The 19,137-nt window shown below is 46.6% G+C and overlaps 1 protein-coding gene across 1 annotated transcript in view; it reads right to left on the bottom strand.

The window, feature by feature from the left end:
* The window catches only part of phf2 (PHD finger protein 2), a 207,560-nt gene that overhangs the window by 27,713 nt on the left and 160,710 nt on the right, over positions 1-19,137 (bottom strand). Inside the window, exons 16-18 of the mRNA XM_052474590.1 lie at positions 19,024-19,091; positions 8,484-8,635; positions 3-319 (exon numbers count right to left, since the gene is read on the bottom strand). Coding sequence (XP_052330550.1) covers positions 3-319; positions 8,484-8,635; positions 19,024-19,091 — 537 coding nt within the window. The remainder of the gene's footprint in view (positions 1-2; positions 320-8,483; positions 8,636-19,023; positions 19,092-19,137) is intronic.

Genomic DNA, 19,137 nt, shown 5'->3' with positions numbered 1-19,137 from the left:
ACCATAGTCTGAGTCCTTGAAGCAGGCGTCCATGTGATCATGGTCATCATCAAACTCGATGCTGTCGATGCTGCTGTTCTTTGTTTTCTTGGGTTTGGCTGGCCGCTTACTGTTCCCATCTCCTCCTTTTCCTCCTCGTGTTCCCCCCTTCCGTCCAGCCGTGGTGGTGTTGGCATGGTTCCTGCCCCAGGAACCACCTCCTCCTCCAGGGGTATCAGAGGAGATGGCTGTGGCCCCAGCGGTAGCCCCGGAGGACAGGTTGGCCATAGACAACATCCCCTGAATGGCCTCCTGTGTGCTGGGAGATGCAGGTGGCTGACTGTAAGTACGTCAATAAGAAATAACACAACACAATAACACATTACACTGCTGGAAGGTGTACCCGCCGGAGAGAGAGAGAGAGAAGAGAGAGAGAAGAGAGACAGATCGAGAGAGAGAGAGAAGAGAGACAGAGACGGAGACGGAGACGGAGACGGAGAGGGAGAGGGAGAGAGGGAGACAGAGAGAGAGAGAGAGAGAGAGAGTGGGAGAGAGACACAGAGAGAGACAGAGAGAGACACAGAGAAAGAGAGAGAGAGCGACAGAGAGCGAGAAAGCGAGAGACAGAGAGAGCGAGCGAGATAAGGGAGACAGAGAGAGAGAGAGAGAGCGAGACGATATTATTATCAGACCTGTGTTCAAATACTTTGAGAGTCTGCCTAGAGTGCCAGATGGTCAGGGTTTGGATTTTTTCTATTGGTTTGAGCCAGGCACAGATAAAGTATTTGAAACCCAGGTCTGACTAATGTGTGTTTATAAGGTCATGTGGTTCACGTTGAACTGGGATCACGTTATAGACCTGATTACCGACAGTATCAACAGAGTTAATCATATGATAAATAGAGCCGATATTTTAGGGGACATTTTGTGGGATATTTTCATATTTCTCGCCTCTTCAAATTGGGGAGACACTCTAGACCCAAACTGCTACAGACCTATATCTATCCTACCCTGCCTTTCTAATGTCCTCAAAAGCCAAGTTAATAAACAGATCACCGACCATTTAGAATCCCACCGTACCTTCTCCACTATGCAATCCGGTTTCCGAGCTGGTCACGGGTGCACCTCAACATTGCTCAAGGTACTAAACGATATCATAACCACCATCGAAAAGAGACAGTACTGTGCAGCTGTCTTCATTGACCTGCCCAAGGCTTTCGACTCTGTCAATCACCACATTCTTATCAGCAGACTCAACAGCCTTGGTTTCTCAAATGACTACCTCGCCTGGTTCACCAACTACTTCTCAGACAGAGTTCAGTGTGTGAAATCGGAAGGCCTGTTGTCCGGACCTCTGGCAGTCTCCATGGGGGTGCCACAGGGTTCATTTCTCGGGCCGACTCTTTTCTCTGTATACATCAATGATGTCGCTCTTGCTGCTGGTGAGTCTCTGATCCACATCTACGCAGACGACACCATTCTGTATACTTCTGGCCCATCTTTGGACACTGTGTTAACTAACCTCCAAATGAGCTTCAATGCCATACATGCTCTTCAACCAATCACTGCCCACACCTGCCCGCCCGTCCAGCATCACTACTCTGGACAGTCCTGAATTTGTGGACTACTACAAATACCTAGGTGTCTGGTTAGACTTTAAACTCTCCTCCAGACTCATATCAAACATCACCAATCCAAAATAAAATCTAGAATCGGCTTCCTCTTTCGCAACAAAGCCTCCTTCACTCATGCCGCCAAACAATACCCTCGTAAAACTGACAATCCTACCGATCCTCGAATTCGGAGATGTAATTTACAAAGTAGCCTCCAATACTCTACTCAATAAATTGGATGCAGTCTATCACAGTGCCATCCGTTTTGTCACCAAAGCCCCACATACTACCCACCACTGGGACCTGTATGCTCTCGTTGGCTGACCATCGCTTCATACTCGTCGCCAAACCCACTGGCTCCAGGTCATCTATAAGTCTCTGCTAGGTAAAGCCCCACCTTATCTCAGCTCACTGGTCACCATAACAACACCCACCCATAGCACGCGCTCCAGCAGGTATATGTCACTGGTAATCCCCAAACCCAACACCTGCTTTGGCCGCCTTTCCTTCCAGTTCTCTGCTGCCAATGACTGGAATTGCAAAAATCACTGAAGTTGGAGACATATCTCCCTCTCTAACTTTAAGCATCAGCTGTCAGAGCAGCTTACTGATCACTGCAGCTATACCTAGCCCATCTGTAAATAGCCCACCCAACTACCTCATCCCCATACGGTTATATATTTTTTTGCTCCTTTGCATCCCAGTATCTGTACTTGCACATCATCTTCTGCACATCTATCACTCCAGTGTTAATACTAAATTGTAATTGTTTTGCCACTATGGCCCATTTATTGTCTTACCTCCCTAATCTTACTCCATTTGCACTCACTGTATATAGATAGACTTTTCTATTGTGTTATTGACTGTATGTTTGTTTATTCCATGTGCTACTCTGTGTTGTTGTTTGTGTCACCCTGCTTTGCTTTATCTTGGCCAGGTCGCAGTTGTAAATGAGAACTTGTTCTCAACTAGCCTACCTGGTTAAATAAAGGTGATCTGGTCTACCTGGTTAAATAGAGGTGATCTGGTCTACCTGGTTAAATAAAGGTGATCTGGCCTACCTGGTTAAATAAAGGTGATCTGGTCTACCTGGTTAAATAGAGGTGATCTGGTCTACCTGGTTAAATAAAGGTGATCTGGCCTACCTGGTTAAATAAAGGTTAAATAAAGGTGATCTGGTCTACCTGGTTAAATAAAGGTGATCTGGTCTACCTGGTTACCTGGTTAAAGGTGATCTGGCCTACCTGGTTAAATAAAGGTGATCTGGTCTACCTGGTTAAATAAAGGTGATCTGGCCTCTATCTGGTTAAATAAAGGTGATCTGGTCTACCTGGTTAAATAAGGTGATCTGGTTAAATAAAGGTGATCTGGTCTACCTAGGTGATCTGGTTAAATAAAGGTGATCTGGCCTACCTGGTTAAATAAAGGAGATCTGGATCTGGTTAAATAAAGGTGATCTGGTCTACCTGGTTAAATAAAGGTGATCTGGCCTAACTGGTTAAATAAAGGTGATCTGGTCTATCTGGTTAAATAAAGGTGATCTGGTCTACCTGGTTAAATAAAGGTGATCTGGCCTACCTGGTTTAAATAAAGGTGATCTGGCCTACCTGGTTAAATAAAGGTGATCTGGCCTACCTTGTTAAATAAAGGTGATCTGGTCTATCTGGTTAAATAAAGGTGATCTGGCCTACCTGGTTAAATAAAGGTGATCTGGTTAAATAAAGGTGATCTGGTCTACCTGGTTAAATAAAGGTGATCTGGTCTACCTGGTTAAATAAAGGTGATCTGGTCTACCTGGTTAAATAAAGGTGATCTGGTCTACCTGGTTAAATAAAGGTGATCTGGTCTACCTGGTTAAATAAAGGTGATCTGGTCTACCTGGTTAAATAAAGGTGATCTGGTCTACCTGGTTAAATAAAGGTGATCTGGTCTACCTGGTTAAATAAAGGTGATCTGGTCTAACTGGTTAAATAAAGGTGATCTGGTCTACCTGGTTAAATAAAGGTGATCTGGCCTACCTGGTTAATTTAAATAAAGGTGATCTGGTCTATCTGGTTAAATAAAGGTGATCTGGTCTACCTGGTTAAATAAAGGTGATCTGGTCTACCTGGTTAATTTAAATAAAGGTGATCTGGTTAAATAAAGGTGATCTGGTCTACCTGGTTAAATAAAGGTGATCTGGCCTAACTGGTTAAATAAAGGTGATCTGGTCTACCTGGTTAAATAAAGGTGATCTGGCCTACCTGGTTAAATAAAGGTGATCTGGTCTACCTGGTTAAATAAAGGTGATCTGGTCTACCTGGTTAAATAAAGGTGATCTGGTCTACCTGGTTAATTTAAATAAAGGTGATCTGGCCTACCTTGTTAAATAAAGGTGATCTGGTCTACCTGGTTAAATAAAGGTGATCTGGTCTACCTGGTTAAATAAAGGTGATCTGGTCTACCTTGTTAAATAAAGGTGATCTGGTCTACCTGGTTAATTTAAATAAAGGTGATCTGGTCTACCTGGTTAAATAAAGGTGATCTGGTCTACCTGGTTAATTTAAATAAAGGTGATCTGGTCTACCTGGTTAAATAAAGGTGATCTGGTCTACCTGGTTAAATAAAGGTGATCTGGTCTACCTGGTTAAATAAAGGTGATCTGGCCTAACTGGTTAAATAAAGGTGATCTGGTCTACCTGGTTAAATAAAGGTGATCTGGTCTACCTGGTTAATTTAAATAAAGGTGATCTGGCCTACCTGGTTAAATAAAGGTGATCTGGTCTACCTGGTTAATTTAAATAAAGGTGATCTGGCCTACCTGGTTAATTTAAATAAAGGTGATCTGGCCTACCTGGTTAAATAAAGGTGAGATACATTTAATAAATAAAGGTGAAAACACATTTGGTTAGAGCTGCCCTGCAATATAAAAAAACTCTCTGAGTTTGCTATTCACATGAAGCCTGATGTGAACCAGGCCTCAAACAAAAGAGATCTCAGGAAAACCTAAGATTAAGAATTGTTGACTTGCATAAAGCTGGAAAAGGTTACAAAAGTATCTCTAAAAGCCTCGATGTTCATCAGTCCACGGTAAGACTAATGGTCTACGGTTGCTACTCTCCCTAGTAGTGGCCGTCCTGCAAAGATGACTGCAAGAGCACAGCGCAGAATGCTCAATGAGGTTAAGAAGAATCCTAGAGTGTCAGCTAAAGACTTATAGAAATCTATTGGAACATGCTAACATCTCTGTTGACGAGTCTACGATACGTAAAACACTAAACAAGAATGGTGTTAATGGGAGGACACCAGGGAAGAAGCCACTGCTGTCCAATAAAACATTGCTGCACGTCTGAATTTCGCAAAAGTGCACCTGGATGTTCCACAGCGCTACTGGCAAAATATTCTGTGGACAGATGGAACTACAGTTGAGTTGTTTGGAAGGAACACAACACTATGTGTGGAGAATAAAAGACACAGCACACCAACATCAAAACCTCATCCCAACTGTAAAGTCTGGTGGAGGGAGCATCATGGTTTGGGGCTGCTTTGCTGCCTCAGGGCCTGGACAGATTGCTATCATCGACGGAATAATAAATTCTCATGTTTATCAAGACATTTTGCAGGAGAATGTAAGGCCACATTAACATATTAATTCGGAGGGACATTAACATATTAATGCAGGTGTGTGTGCCACTCTATACAGGTGTGTGTGCCACTCTATACAGGTGTGTGTGCCACTCTATGCAGGTGTGTGTTCTGGTCCTATGCAGGTGTGTGTGTTCTGTCCTATGCAGGTGTGTGTTCTGGTCCTATGCAGGTGTGTGTGCCTCTATACAGGTGTGTGTGCCACAGGTGTGTGTGCCACTCTATACAGGTGTGTGTGCCACTCTATACAGGTGTGTGTGCCACTCTATACAGGTGTGTGTGCCTCCCTATGCAGGTGTGTGTGCCACTCTATGCAGGTGTGTGTTCTGGTCCTATGCAGGTGTGTGTGCCTCTCTATACAGGTGTGTGTGCCTCCCTATGCAGGTGTGTGTGCCACTCTATGCAGGTGTTTGTTTTGGTCCGATGCAGGTGTGTGTGCTGGTCCTATGCAGGTGTGTGTTCTGGTCCTATGCAGGTGTGTGTTCTGGTCCTATGCAGGTGTGTGTTCTGGTCCTATACAGGTGTGTGTGCTGGTCCTATGCAGGTGCAGGTGTGTGCCAGGTGTGTATTCTGGTCCTATGCAGGTGTGTGTTCTGGTCCTATACAGGTGTGTATTCTGTGTGTGCCTCCTATGCAGGTGTGTGTTCTGCCAGGTGTGTGTATTCTGGTCCTATGCAGGTGTGTGTTCTGGTCCTATACAGGTGTGTGTTCTGGTCCTATACAGGTGTGTGTATTCTGGTCCTATGCAGGTGTGTGTTCTGGTCCTATACAGGTGTGTATTCTGGTCCTATGCAGGTGTGTATTCTGGTCCTATGCAGGTGTGTGTGCTGGTCCTATGCAGGTGTGTGTTCTGGTCCTATGCAGGTGTGTGTGCCTCCCTGTGCAGGTGTGTGTGCTGGTCCTATGCAGGTGTGTGTTCTGGTCCTATACAGGTGTGTGTTCTGGTCCTATACAGGTGTGTGTGCTGGTCCTATGCAGGTGTGTGTTCTGGTCCTATGCAGGTGTGTGTTCTGGTCCTATGCAGGTGTGTATTCTGGTCCTATGCAGGTGTGTATTCTGGTCCTATGCAGGTGTGTGTGCTGGTCCTATACAGGTGTGTGTTCTGGTCCTATGCAGGTGTGTGTTCTGGTCCTATGCAGGTGTGTATTCTGGTCCTATGCAGGTGTGTGTTCTGGTCCTATGCAGGTGTGTATTCTGGTCCTATGCAGGTGTGTGTGCTGGTCCTATGCAGGTGTGTGTTCTGGTCCTATGCAGGTGTGTGTTCTGGTCCTATGCAGGTGTGTATTCTGGTCCTATGCAGGTGTGTGTTCTGGTCCTATGCAGGTGTGTGTGCTGGTCCTATGCAGGTGTGTATTCTGGTCCTATGCAGGTGTGTGTTCTGGTCCTATACAGGTGTGTGTGCTGGTCCTATGCAGGTGTGTGTTCTGGTCCTATGCAGGTGTGTATTCTGGTCCTATGCAGGTGTGTGTTCTGGTCCTATACAGGTGTGTGTTCTGGTCCTATGCAGGTGTGTGTTCTGGTCCTATACAGGTGTGTATTCTGGTCCTATGCAGGTGTGTGTTCTGGTCCTATGCAGGTGTGTATTCTGGTCCTATGCAGGTGTGTATTCTGGTCCTATGCAGGTGTGTGTTCTGGTCCTATGCAGGTGTGTATTCTGGTCCTATGCAGGTGTGTGTTCTGGTCCTATACAGGTGTGTATTCTGGTCCTATACAGGTGTGTGTTCTGGTCCTATGCAGGTGTGTATTCTGGTCCTATGCAGGTGTGTGTTCTGGTCCTATGCAGGTGTGTGTTCTGGTCCTATGCAGGTGTGTGTTCTGGTCCTATGCAGGTGTGTGTTCTGGTCCTATGCAGTGTGTTCTGGTCCTATGCAGGGTGTGTTCTGGTCCAGGTGTGTATTCTGGTCCTATGCAGGTGTGTGTTCTGGGTCCTATGCAGGTGTGTGTTCTGGTCCAGGTGTGTATTCTGGTCCTATGCAGGTGTGTGTTCTGGTCCTATGCATGTGTGTGTTCTGGTCCCTATACAGGTGTGTATTCTGGTCCTATGCAGGTGTGTGTTCTGGTCCTATGCAGGTGTGTATTCTGGTCCTATGTGTATTCTTCTGCTGGTCCTATCCTGGTCCTATGCAGTGTGTGTTCTGGTTGCAGGTGGTATTCTGGTCCTATGCAGGTGTGTGTTCTGGTGTGTGTGTCTGGTCCTATGCAGGTGCTGTATGCAGGTGTGTATTCTGGTCCTATGCAGGTGTGTGTTCTGGTCCTATACAGGTGTGTGTTCTGGTCCTATGCAGGTGTGTGTTCTGGTCATGTGTGTGTTCTGGTCCTATACAGGTGTGTGTTCTGGTCCCATGCAGGTGTGTGTTCTGGTCCTATACAGGTGCTGTGCATTCTGGTCCTATGCATATGCAGGTGGTGTGCTGGTCCTATGCAGGTGTGTGTTCTGGTCCTATGCAGGTGTGTATTCTGGTCCTATACAGGTGTGTGTTCTGGTCCTATGCAGGTGTGTGTTCTGGTCCTATACAGGTGTGTATTCTGGTCCCAGGTGTGTATATGCAGGTGGTGTGTGGTCCTATCTGGTCCTATACAGGTGTGTGTTCTGGTCCTATGCAGGTGTGTGTTCTGGTCCTATACAGGTGTGTGTTCTGATCCTATGCAGGTGTAGGTGTGTTCTGGTCCTATACAGGTGTGTATTCTGGTCCTATACAGGTGTGTGTTCTGGTCCTATGTGTTCTGGTCCTATACAGGTGTGTGTTCTGGTCCTAGGTGTGTATTCTGGTCCAGGTGTGTGTTCTGGTCCTATACAGGTGTGTATTCTGGTCCTACAGGTGTGTGTTCTGCAGGTGTGTGTTCTGGTCCTATGCAGGTGTGTGTTCTGGTCCTATGCAGGTGTGTGTTCTGGTCCTATACAGGTGTGTGTTCTGGTCCTATACAGGTGTGTGTTCTGATCCTATGCAGGAGTGTGTGCTGGCCCTATGCAGGTGTGTATTCTGGTCCTATGCAGGTGTGTGTGCTGGCCCTATGCAGGTGTGTATTCTGGTCCTATGCAGGTGTGTGTGCCTCCCTATGCAGGTGTGTGTGCCTCCCTATGCAGGTGTGTGTGCCTCCCTATGCAGGTGTGTGTGCCTCCCTATGCAGGTGTGTGTGCCTCTCTATACAGGTGTGTGTGCCTCCCTATGCAGGTGTGTGTGCCACTCTATGCAGGTGTGTGTTCTGGTCCTATGCAGGTGTGTGTGCTGGTCCTATACATGTGTGTGTGCTGGTCCTATGGTGTACCTGTTGGCATTGTAGTCGACGCCCACTGCCTTGCTGGCCTGGAGAAGGTCCAGGATGCCAGTCTTCTTTTTCACCTTCGAGTTACGACCTTTCACCTCAGGCTTGACCTCTGTGTCGATGTGGAGCGACTCCTCATCTGACGAGTCAGCCTTCTGAGGAATACAATAAAATGGTATTGTACACACACTGAACACACCAGGACATTACTGTAAAACCCTCACACACTGAACACACCACAACATTACTGTAAAACCCTCACACACTGAACACACCAGGACATTACTGTAAAACCCTCACACACTGAACACACCACAACATTACTGTAAAACCCTCACACACTGAACACACCAGGACATTACAGTAATACCCTCACACACTGAACACACCAGGACATTACTGTAAAACCCTCACACACTGAACACACCAGGACATTACTGTAAAACCCTCACACACTGAACACACCAGGACATTACTGTAATATCGTCAAGCACTAGAACATTACTGTAAAATCCTCACACACTGAAAACACCAGGAGATTACGGTAATACCCTCACGCACTAGGACATTACTGTAAAATCCTCACACACTGAAAACACCAGGAGATTACGGTAAAACTGAACACACTGAACACACCAGGACATTACAGTAATACCCTCACGCACTAGGACATTACTGTAAAATCCTCACACACTGAACACACCAGGACATTACTGTAAAACCCTCACACACTGAACACACCAGGACATTACTGTAAAACCCTCACACACTGAACACACCAGGACATTACTGTAAAATCCTCACAAACTGAACACACCAGGACATTACTGTAAAACCCTCACACACTGAACACACCAGGACATTACTGTAAAACTCACACACTGAACACACCAGGACATTACTGTAAAACTCACACTGAACACACCAGGAGATTACGGTAATACCCTCACGCACTAGGACATTACTGTAAAATCCTCACACACTGAACACACCAGGACATTACTGTAAAACCCTCACACACTGAACACACCAGGACATTACTGTAAAACCCTCACACACTGAACACACCAGGACATTACTGTAAAACCCTCACACACTGAACACACCAGGACATTACTGTAAAACTCACACACTGAACACACCAGGACATTACTGTAAAACTCACACACTGAACACACCAGGACATTACTGTAAAACTCACACTGAACACACCAGGAGATTACGGTAATACCCTCACGCACTAGGACATTACTGTAAAATCCTCACACACTGAACACACCAGGACATTACTGTAAAACCCTCACATACTGAACACACCAGGACATTACAGTAATACCCTCATGCACTAGGACATTACTGTAAAACCCTCACACACTGAACACACCATGACATCACTGTACAACTCACACACTGAACACACCAGGACATTACTGTAAAATCCTCACACACTGAACACACCAGGACATTACTGTAAAACCCTCACACACTGAACACACCAGGACATTACTGTAAAACCCTCACACACTGAACACACCAGGACATTACTGTAAAACCCTCACACACTGAACACACCAGGACATTACTGTAAAACTGAACACACTGAACACACCAGGACATTACAGTAATACCCTCACACACTAGGACATTACTGTAAAACCCTCACACACTGAACACACCAGGACATTACTGTAAAACCCTCACACACTGAACACACCAGGACATTACTGTAAAACCCTCACACACTGAACACACCAGGACATTACAGTAATACCCTCACGCACTAGGACATTACTGTAAAACCCTCACACACTGAACACACCAGGACATCACTGTAAAACTCACACACTGAACACACCAGGACATTACTGTAAAACTCTCACACACTGAACACACCAGGACATTACTTTAACACAAGTACCGCCTGGCCTTTCAGAACCCGCTAGAGAACGTTGCCGGGCATCCCATTTAGCATCAGATGCATATCAAGCCGCAAGGTGCAACGAACATAAGAAACAACTATTGATAAATAGAAAACATTATAAAGGAGTAATTGCACTAATAAATATTTGTGGAAATATATAAATAATGGACAATTTGACTGATCATATTGCCACTCATCAGATTATTGACAACTTAGTCTTGTCTATGGGCTAACTATATAGTATGGTACGGTGGAATTCATTTGGTTATAGTTTTGATATAATTTAGGTGCAGTTCATGTGTAGTTTTGATATAGTTTTAGGTGTAATTTCGATATAGTTTCGATGTAGTTTTGGTTTAGTTTTGATATACACTGCTCAAAGAAAACACTAAAATAACACATCCTAGATCTGAATGAATGAAATATTCTTATTAAATACTTATTTACATAGTTGAATGTGCTGACAACAAAATCACACAAAAAAGATCAATGGAAATCAAATTTATCAACCCATGGAGGTCTGGATTTGGAGTCACACTCAAAATTCAAGTGGAAAACCACACTACAGGCTGATCCAACTTTGATGTAATGTCCTTAAAACAAGTCAAAATGAGGCTCAGTAGTGTGTGTGGCCTCTACGTGCCTGTATGACCTCCCTTACAATGCCTGGGCATGCTCCTGATGAGGTGGCGGATGGTCTCCTGAGGGATCTCCTCCCAGACCTGGACTAAAGCATCCGCCAACTCCTGGACAGTCTGTGGTGCAACGTGGCGTTGGTGGATGGAGCGAGACATGATGTCCCAGATGTGCTCAATTGGATTCAGGTGTGGGGAACGGGCGGGCCAGTCCATAGCATCAATGCCTTTCTCTTGCAGGAACTGCTGACACACTCCAGCCACATGAGGTCTAGCATTGTCTTGCATTAGGAGGAACCCAGGGCCAACCGCACCAGCATATGGTCTCACAAGGGGTCTGAGGATCTCATCTCGGTACCTAATGGCAGTCAGGCTATCTCTGGCGAGCACATGGATGGCTGTGCGGCCCTCCAAAGAAATGCCACCCCACACCATGACTGACCCACCGCTAAACCGGTCATGCTGGAGGATGTTGCAGGCAGCAGAACGTTCTCCACGGCGTCTCCAGACTGTCACGTCTGTCACATGCTCAGTGTGAACCTGCTTTCATCTGTGGCGAATTTGCCAATCTTGGTGTTCTCTGGCAAATGCCAAACGTCCTGCACGGTGTTGGGCTGTAAGCACAACCCCCACCTGTGGACGTCGGGCCCTCATACCACCCTCATGGAGTTTCTGACCGTTTGAGCAGACATATGCACATTTGTGGCCTGCTGGAGGTCATTTTGCAGGGCTCTGGCAGTGCTCCTCCTGCTCCTCCTTGCACAAAGGCAGAGGTAGCGGTCCTGTTGCTGGGTTGTTGCCCTCCTACGGCCTACTCCACATCTCCTGATGTACTGGCCTGTCTCCTGGTAGCGCCTCGATGCTCTGGACACTACGCTGACAGACACAGCAAACCTTCTTGCCACAGCTCGCATTGATGTGCCATCCTGGATGAGCTGCACTACCTGAGCCACTTGTGTGGGTTGTAGACTCAGTCTCATGCTACCACTAGAGTGAAAGCACCGCCAGCATTCAAAAGTGACCAAAACATCAGCCAGGAAGCATTGGAACTGAGAAGTGGTCTGTGGTCCCCACCTGCAGAACCACTCCTTTATTGGGAGTGTCTTGCTAATTGCCTATAATTTCCACCTGTTGTCTATTCCATTTGCACAACAGCATGTGAAATGTATTGTCAATCAGTGTTGCTTCCTAAGTGGACAGTTTGATTTCACAGAAGTGTGATTGACTTGGAGTTACATTGTGTTGTTTAAGTGTTCCCTTTATTTTTTGAGCAGTGTAGTTTAGGTGCAGTTTAGGTGTAGATTTGATATAGTTTAGGTGTAGTTCAGGTGCAGTTCAGGTGTTGTGTAGGAGTAGTTGTAGTTTTGATATAGTTTGGGTGTAGTTTAGGTGTAGTTTGGGTGTAGTTTGGGTGTAGCGTAGGTGTAGTTTGGGTTTAGCGTAGGTGTAGTTTAGGTGTAGTTTGGATATAGTGTAGGTATAGTTTAGGTGTAGTTCAGTTGTAGTGTAGGATTAGTTTTAGTTTTGATATAGTTTAGGTGTAGTTTTGATATAGTTTAGGTGTAGTTTTGATATAGTTTAGGTGTAGTTTTGATATAGTTTAGGTGTAGTTTTGATATAGTTTAGATGTAGTTTTGATGTAGTTTTAATATAGTTTAGGTGTAGTTCAGGTGTAGTTTAGGCGTAGTTTGGGTGTAGTTTGGCTGTAGTTTAGGTGTAGTTTGGGTGTAGTTTGGGTGTAGTTTGGCTGTAGTTTGGGTGTAGTTTAGGTGTAGTTTGGCTGTAGTTTGGGTCTAGTTTGGCTGTAGTTTTGGTATAGTTTAGGTGTAGTTTGGGTGTAGTTTGGGTATAGTTTAGGTGTCGCTAAGGTGTAGCTTAGGTGTAGCTTGGGTGTAGCTTGGGTGTAGTTTGGGTACAGTTTTGGTGTAGTTCGGGTGCAGTTTTGGTATAGTTTAGGTGCAGTTTAGGTGTAGTTTTGATATAGTTTGGATGTAGTTTTGATATAGTTTAGATGTAGTTTTGATATAGTTTAGATGTAGTTTTGATATAGTTGAGGTGCAGTTCAGGTGTTGTGTAGGAGTAGTTGTAGTATTGATATAGTTTAGATGTAGTTTTAATATTGTATAGATTTAGTTCAGGTGCAGTTCAGGTGTAGTGTAGGAGTAGTTGTAGTTTTGGTATAGTGAAGTGAAGGTATAGTTTAGGTATAGTTTGGGTGTAGTTTGGGTGTAGTTCAGGTGCAGTTAAGGTGTAGTCCGGGTGTGGTTTATGTGTTATGTGTGGTTAACGTGCAGTGTATGTGCAGTTTAGGTATAGTGTAGGTATAGTTTAGGTGTATTTTGAGATAGTTTAGATGTAGTTTTGATATAGTTTAGGTGTATTTTGATATAGTTTAGGTGTAGTTTAGGTGTAGTTTTGATATAGTTTAGGTGTATTTTGATATAGTTTAGGTGTAGTTTAGGTGTAGTTTTGATATAGTTTAGGTGTATTTTGATATAGTTTAGGTGTATTTTGATATAGTTTAGGTGTAGTTTTGATATAGTTTAGGTGTAGTTTTGATATAGTTTAGGTGTAGTTTTGATATAGTTTTGATATAGTTTAGGTGTATTTTGATATAGTTTAGGTGTAGTTTACGTGTAGTGTAGGAGTAGTTTTGATATAGTTTAGATGTAGTTTTAATATAGTTTAGGTGTAGTTTTGATATAGTTTAGGTGTAGTTCAGGTGTAGTGTAGGAGTAGTTGTAGTTTTGATATAGATTAAGTGCAGTTTTAATATAGTTTAGATTTAGGTGTAGTTCAGGTGCAGTTCAGTTGTAGTTGTAGTTTGGGTGTAGTTTGGGTGTAGTTTGGGTGTAGTTTAGGTGTAGCTTAGGTGTAGTTTAGGTGTAGTTTAGGTGTAGTCTATGCACAGTTAATGTGTAGTCTATGTGTAGTCTATGTGCAGTTTATGTGTAGTTTATGTGTAGTTTAGGTATAGCTTAGGTGTAGTTTAGGTGTAGTTTAGGTTTAGGTGTAGTCTATGCACAGTTAATGTGTAGTCTATGTGTAGTCTATGTGTAGTTTAGGTGTAGTTTGTGTAGTTTATGTGTAGTTTAGGTGTAGTCTGGGTGTGGTTAACGTGTAGTGTATGTGTAGTTAAGGTGTAGTATGGGTGTAGTTTATGTGAAGTCAATGTGTAGTTTAGGTATAGTGTCGATGGGCAGGCTGTGCAGAATGACTGCCATTTAAAGGGCAACATGTTGCATGTTTTCGTTTCCCTGACAATACATTAGATCAGTAAATAAAACTGTCCCATTACAGCTTCTTTTATAAAGTAACATGTAAAAGAGAAAGTGACAGGACTGAACAGGACAGTAGAGAGGTGACAGGACTGAACAGGACAGTAGAGAGGTGACAGGACTGAACAGGACAGTAGAGAGGTGACAGGACTGAACAGGACAGTAGAGAGGTGACAGGACTGAACAGGACAGTAGAGAGGTGACAGGACTGAACAGGACAGTAGAGAGGTGACAGGACTGAACGGGACAGTAGAGAGGTGACAGGACTGAACGGGACAGTAGGGAGGTGACAGGACTGAACAGGACAGTAGGGAGGTGACAGGACTGAACAGGACAGTAGGGAGGTGACAGGACTGAACAGGACAGTAGAGAGGTGACAGGACTGAACGCGACAGTAGGGAGGTGACAGGACTGAACAGGACAGTAGAGAGGTGACAGGACTGAACGGGACAGTAGAGAGGTGACAGGGCTGAACGGGACAGGAGGGAGGTGACAGGGCTGAATGGGACAGTAGGGAGGTGACAGGACTGAACAGGACAGTAGAGAGGTGACAGGACTGAACGGGAATAGCCTAACATGCCAAGGTCACCCTCTGCCCTCCCCTAACAGGCCACGGTCACCCCCTGCCCTCCCCTAACATGCCGAGGTCACCCCCTGCCTGCCTCTCTCCCTCTCTCTGCCTGCCTCTCCCCCTCTCTCTCTGCCTGCCTCTCCCTTTCCCTCTCTGCCTGCCTCTCCCTTTCTCTCTCTCTCTCCCTCTCTCTCTGCCTGCCTCTCTCCCTCTCTCTCTGCCTGCCTCTCCCTTTCTCTCTCTGCCTGCCTCTCCCTTTCTCTCTCTGCCTGCCTCTCCCCCTCTCTCTCTGCCTGCCTCTCCCTTTCTCTCTCTGCTTGCCTCTCCCTTTCTCTCTCTCTCTGCCTGCCTCTCCCTTTCTCTCTCTCTCTGCCTGCCTCTCTCCCTCTCTCTCTGCCTGCCTCTCTCCCTCTCTCTCTGCCTGCCTCTCTCCCTTTCTCTCTCTGCCTGCCTCTCCCTTTCTCTCTCTCTCTCTGCCTGCCTCTCTCCCTCTCTCTCTGCCTGCCTCTCTCCCTTTCTCTCTCTGCCTGCCTCTCTCCCTCTCTCTCTGCCTGCCTCTCTCCCTTTCTCTCTCTGCCTGCCTCTCCCTTTCTCTCTCTGCCTGCCTCTCCCTTTCTCTCTCTGCATGCCTCTCCCTCTCTCTCTGCCTGCCTCTCTCCCTCTCTCTCTGCCTGCCTCTCTCCCTCTCTCTCTGCCTGCCTCTCCCTTTCTCTCTCTGCCAGCCTCTCTCCCTCCCTCTCTGCCAGCCTCACCCTTTCTCTCTCTGCCAGCCTCACCCTTTCTCTCTCTGCCTGCCTCTCCCTTTCTCTCTCTGCCTGCCTCTCCCTTTCTCTCTCTGCCTGCCTCTCTCCCTCTCTCTCTGCCTGCCTCTCCCTTTCTCTCTCTGCCTGCCTCTCCCTTTCTCTCTCTGCCTGCCTCTCTCCCTCTCTCTCTGCCTGCCTCTCTCCCTTTCTCTCTCTGCCTGCCTCTCTCCCTCTCTCTCTGCCTGCCTCTCCCTTTCTCTCTCTGCCTGCCTCTCTCCCTCTCTCTCTGCCTGCCTCTCCCTTTCTCTCTTTCCATCTATAGCATCTCTTAATATTATTCAGTTCCTTTGGCTTTGATGCCTCATGATTGAGTATCGCTGACCAACTGGCAGTCTTCACTGACATTTTCAACATGTCTCTGATTGAGTCTGTAATACCAACATGTTTCAAGCAGACCACCATAGTCCCTGTGTCCAAGAACACTAAGGTAACCTGCCTAAATGACTACAGACCCGTAGCACTCACGTCCGTAGCCATGAAGTGCTTTGAAAGGTTGGTAATGGCTCACATTAACACCATTATCCCAGAAACCCTAGACTCTCTCCAATTTGCATACCGCCCCAACAGATGATGCAGTCTCTATTGCACTCCACACTGCCCTTTCCCACCTGGACAAAAGGAACACCTATGTGAGAATGCTGTTCATTGACTACAGCTCAGCGTTCAACACCATAGTTCCCTCAAAGCTCATCACTAAGCTCAGGACCCTGGGACTAAACACCTCCCTCTGCAACTGGACCCTGGGACTAAACACCTCCCTCTGCGACTGGATCCTGGACTTCCTGACGGGCCACCCCCAGGTGGTGAGGGTAGATATCAACATCCTCCACGCTGATCCTCAGCACGGGAGACCCTCAGAGGTGCAGGCTCAGTCCCCTCCTGTACTCCCTGTTCACTCTGCACAGCCAGGCACGACTCCAACACCATCATTAAGTTTGCTGATGACAACAGTGGTTGGCCTGATCACCGACAACGACGAGACAGCCTATGAGGAGGAGGTCAGAGACCTGACCGGGTGGTGCCAGAATAACAACCTCTCCCTCAACGTAACCAAGACTAAGGAGATCGTTGTGGACTACAGGAAAAGGAGGACCGAGCACGCCCCCATTCTCATCGACAGGGCTGTAGTGGAGCAGGTTGAGAGCTTCAAGTTCCTTGGTGTCCACATCACCAACAAACTAACATGATCCAAGCACACCAAGACAGTCATGAAGAGGGCACGACAAACCTATTCCCCCTCAGGAGACTAAAAAAATTTGGCATGGGTCCTCAGATCCTCAAAAGGTTCTACAGCTGCAACATTGAGAGCATCCTGACTGGTTGCATCACTGCCTGGAATGACAATTGCTCGGCTTCTGACCGCAAGGCACTTCAGAGGGTAGTGCGTACGGCCCAGTACATCACTGGTGCCAAGCTTCCTGCCATCCAATACCTCTACACCAGGCGGTGTCAGAGGAAGGCCCTAAATATTGCCAAAGACTCCAGCCACCCAAGTCATAGACTGTTCTCTCTGCTACCGCACGGCAAGCGGTATCGGAACGACAAATCTAGGACAAAAAGGCTTCTAAACAGCTTCTACCCCCAAGCCTCCTGAACAGCCAATCAAATGGCTACCCAGACTATTTGCATTGTGTGTAAAATATTGTGTGATAAATGGAAAATAAATCAACGTGACTCTGGATGACAACATAATGATGTTTGTTTCCAACACTACGGCTGTTTTCCTAAAGACACGAGAGTCCACTTCTGTTTCCTTGGCTTCCTTACTTCCTAATATGAAGACACTGGTATCACGGCAACACTACACACACAGCCATATGTGATCTCTATCGCTACTTGACTGCGTTTTAAACCATCACATGGAATTGATTAACGACCTCATGGAAGGAAGGATATTCCAGAATGTATTCCTCTGACTCTTAGAACTCCTCATTATGGGATGTTCTCTCCATGGGATGTAGAAATGGAAATATCAGAGTGTAATTCCAGTATTTAGTTCTGGGATGTTAGCTGGCTAATAGGACAGCCGAGTTGGAATTAGCATGGATTAGCATGGATTAGCATGAATTAGAATGGATTAGCATGAATTAGCATGGATTAGCATTAATTAGCATGCTTCCCAAATGGAATCCTCTTCCTTATGCACTACCTTGGACTAGGGTGATATTTGGGACTTTGTCTTGGGATCTAGACTCTCCATGGACATAACTGTGATACCCACCTGGCACTATTGCGCTGACCTGACCCCAACCATAATGAGCTCAGATATTTTCTAGCCACATGGTCCTTCATATATTATTGGTGACTTAAGGAGAGGAGGTAACATACCCTGGGAAGAGAGGGGAGGAGGTAACATACCCTGGGAGGAGGTAACATACCCTGGGAGGAGAGGGGAGGAGGTAACATACCCTGGGAGGAGAGGGGAGGAGGTAACATACCCTGGGAAGAGAGGGGAGGAGGTGACATACCCTGGGAAGAGAGGGGAGGAGGTAACATACCCTGGGAAGAGAGGGGAGGAGGTAACATACCCTGGGAAGAGGGGGAGGAGGTAACATACCCTGGGAAGAGAGGGGAGGAGGTAACATACCCTGGGAAGAGGGGGGAGGAGGTAACATACCCTGGGAAGAGAGGGGAGGAGGTAACATACCCTGGGAGGAGGGGGGAGGAGGTAACATACCCTGGGAAGAGAGGGGAGGAGGTAACATACCCTGGGAAGAGAGGGGAGGAGGTAACATACCCTGGGAAGAGGGGGGAGGAGGTAACATACCCTGGGAAGAGGGGGAGGAGGTAACATACCCTGGGAAGAGGGGGGAGGAGGTAACATACCCTGGGAAGAGAGGGGAGGAGGTAACATACCCTGGGAAGAGAGGGGAGGAGGTAACATACCCTGGGAAGAGAGGGGAGGAGGTAACATACCCTGGGAAGAGAGGGGAGGAGGTAACATACCCTGGGAGGAGGGGGAGGAGGTAACATACCCTGGGAAGAGAGGGGAAGAGGTAACATACCCTGGGAAGAGAGGGGAGGAGGTAACATACCCTGGGAAGAGAGGGGAGGAGGTAACATACCCTGGGATGAGAGGGGAGGAGGTAACATACCCTGGGAAGAGAGGGGAGGAGGTAACATACCCTGGGAAGAGAGGGGAGGAGGTAACATACCCTGGGAAGAGAGGGGAGGAGGTAACATACCCTGGGAAGAGAGGGGAGGAGGTAACATACCCTGGGATGAGAGGGGAGGAGGTAACATACCCTGGGAAGAGAGGGGAGGAGGTAACATACCCTGGGAAGAGAGGGGAGGAGGTAACATACCCTGGGAAGAGAGGGAAGGAGCTGACATACCTTGACAGCAGAGGGGAGGAGCTTTGGCTTCTTGGATGGGTGGATTGGGTCTTTGATGTTTGACAGGACTGGAACAGGAAGAGAAGAGACAGTCAATCAACAACGAGTAAAGCA

This window comes from Oncorhynchus keta, chromosome 21, assembly GCF_023373465.1.
Source record: "Oncorhynchus keta strain PuntledgeMale-10-30-2019 chromosome 21, Oket_V2, whole genome shotgun sequence".
In the NCBI taxonomy this organism is placed as follows: domain Eukaryota; kingdom Metazoa; phylum Chordata; class Actinopteri; order Salmoniformes; family Salmonidae; genus Oncorhynchus; species Oncorhynchus keta.
Note: the sequence above shows the minus strand (reverse complement) of the source record. Positions and strands in the feature narration are given on the sequence as shown.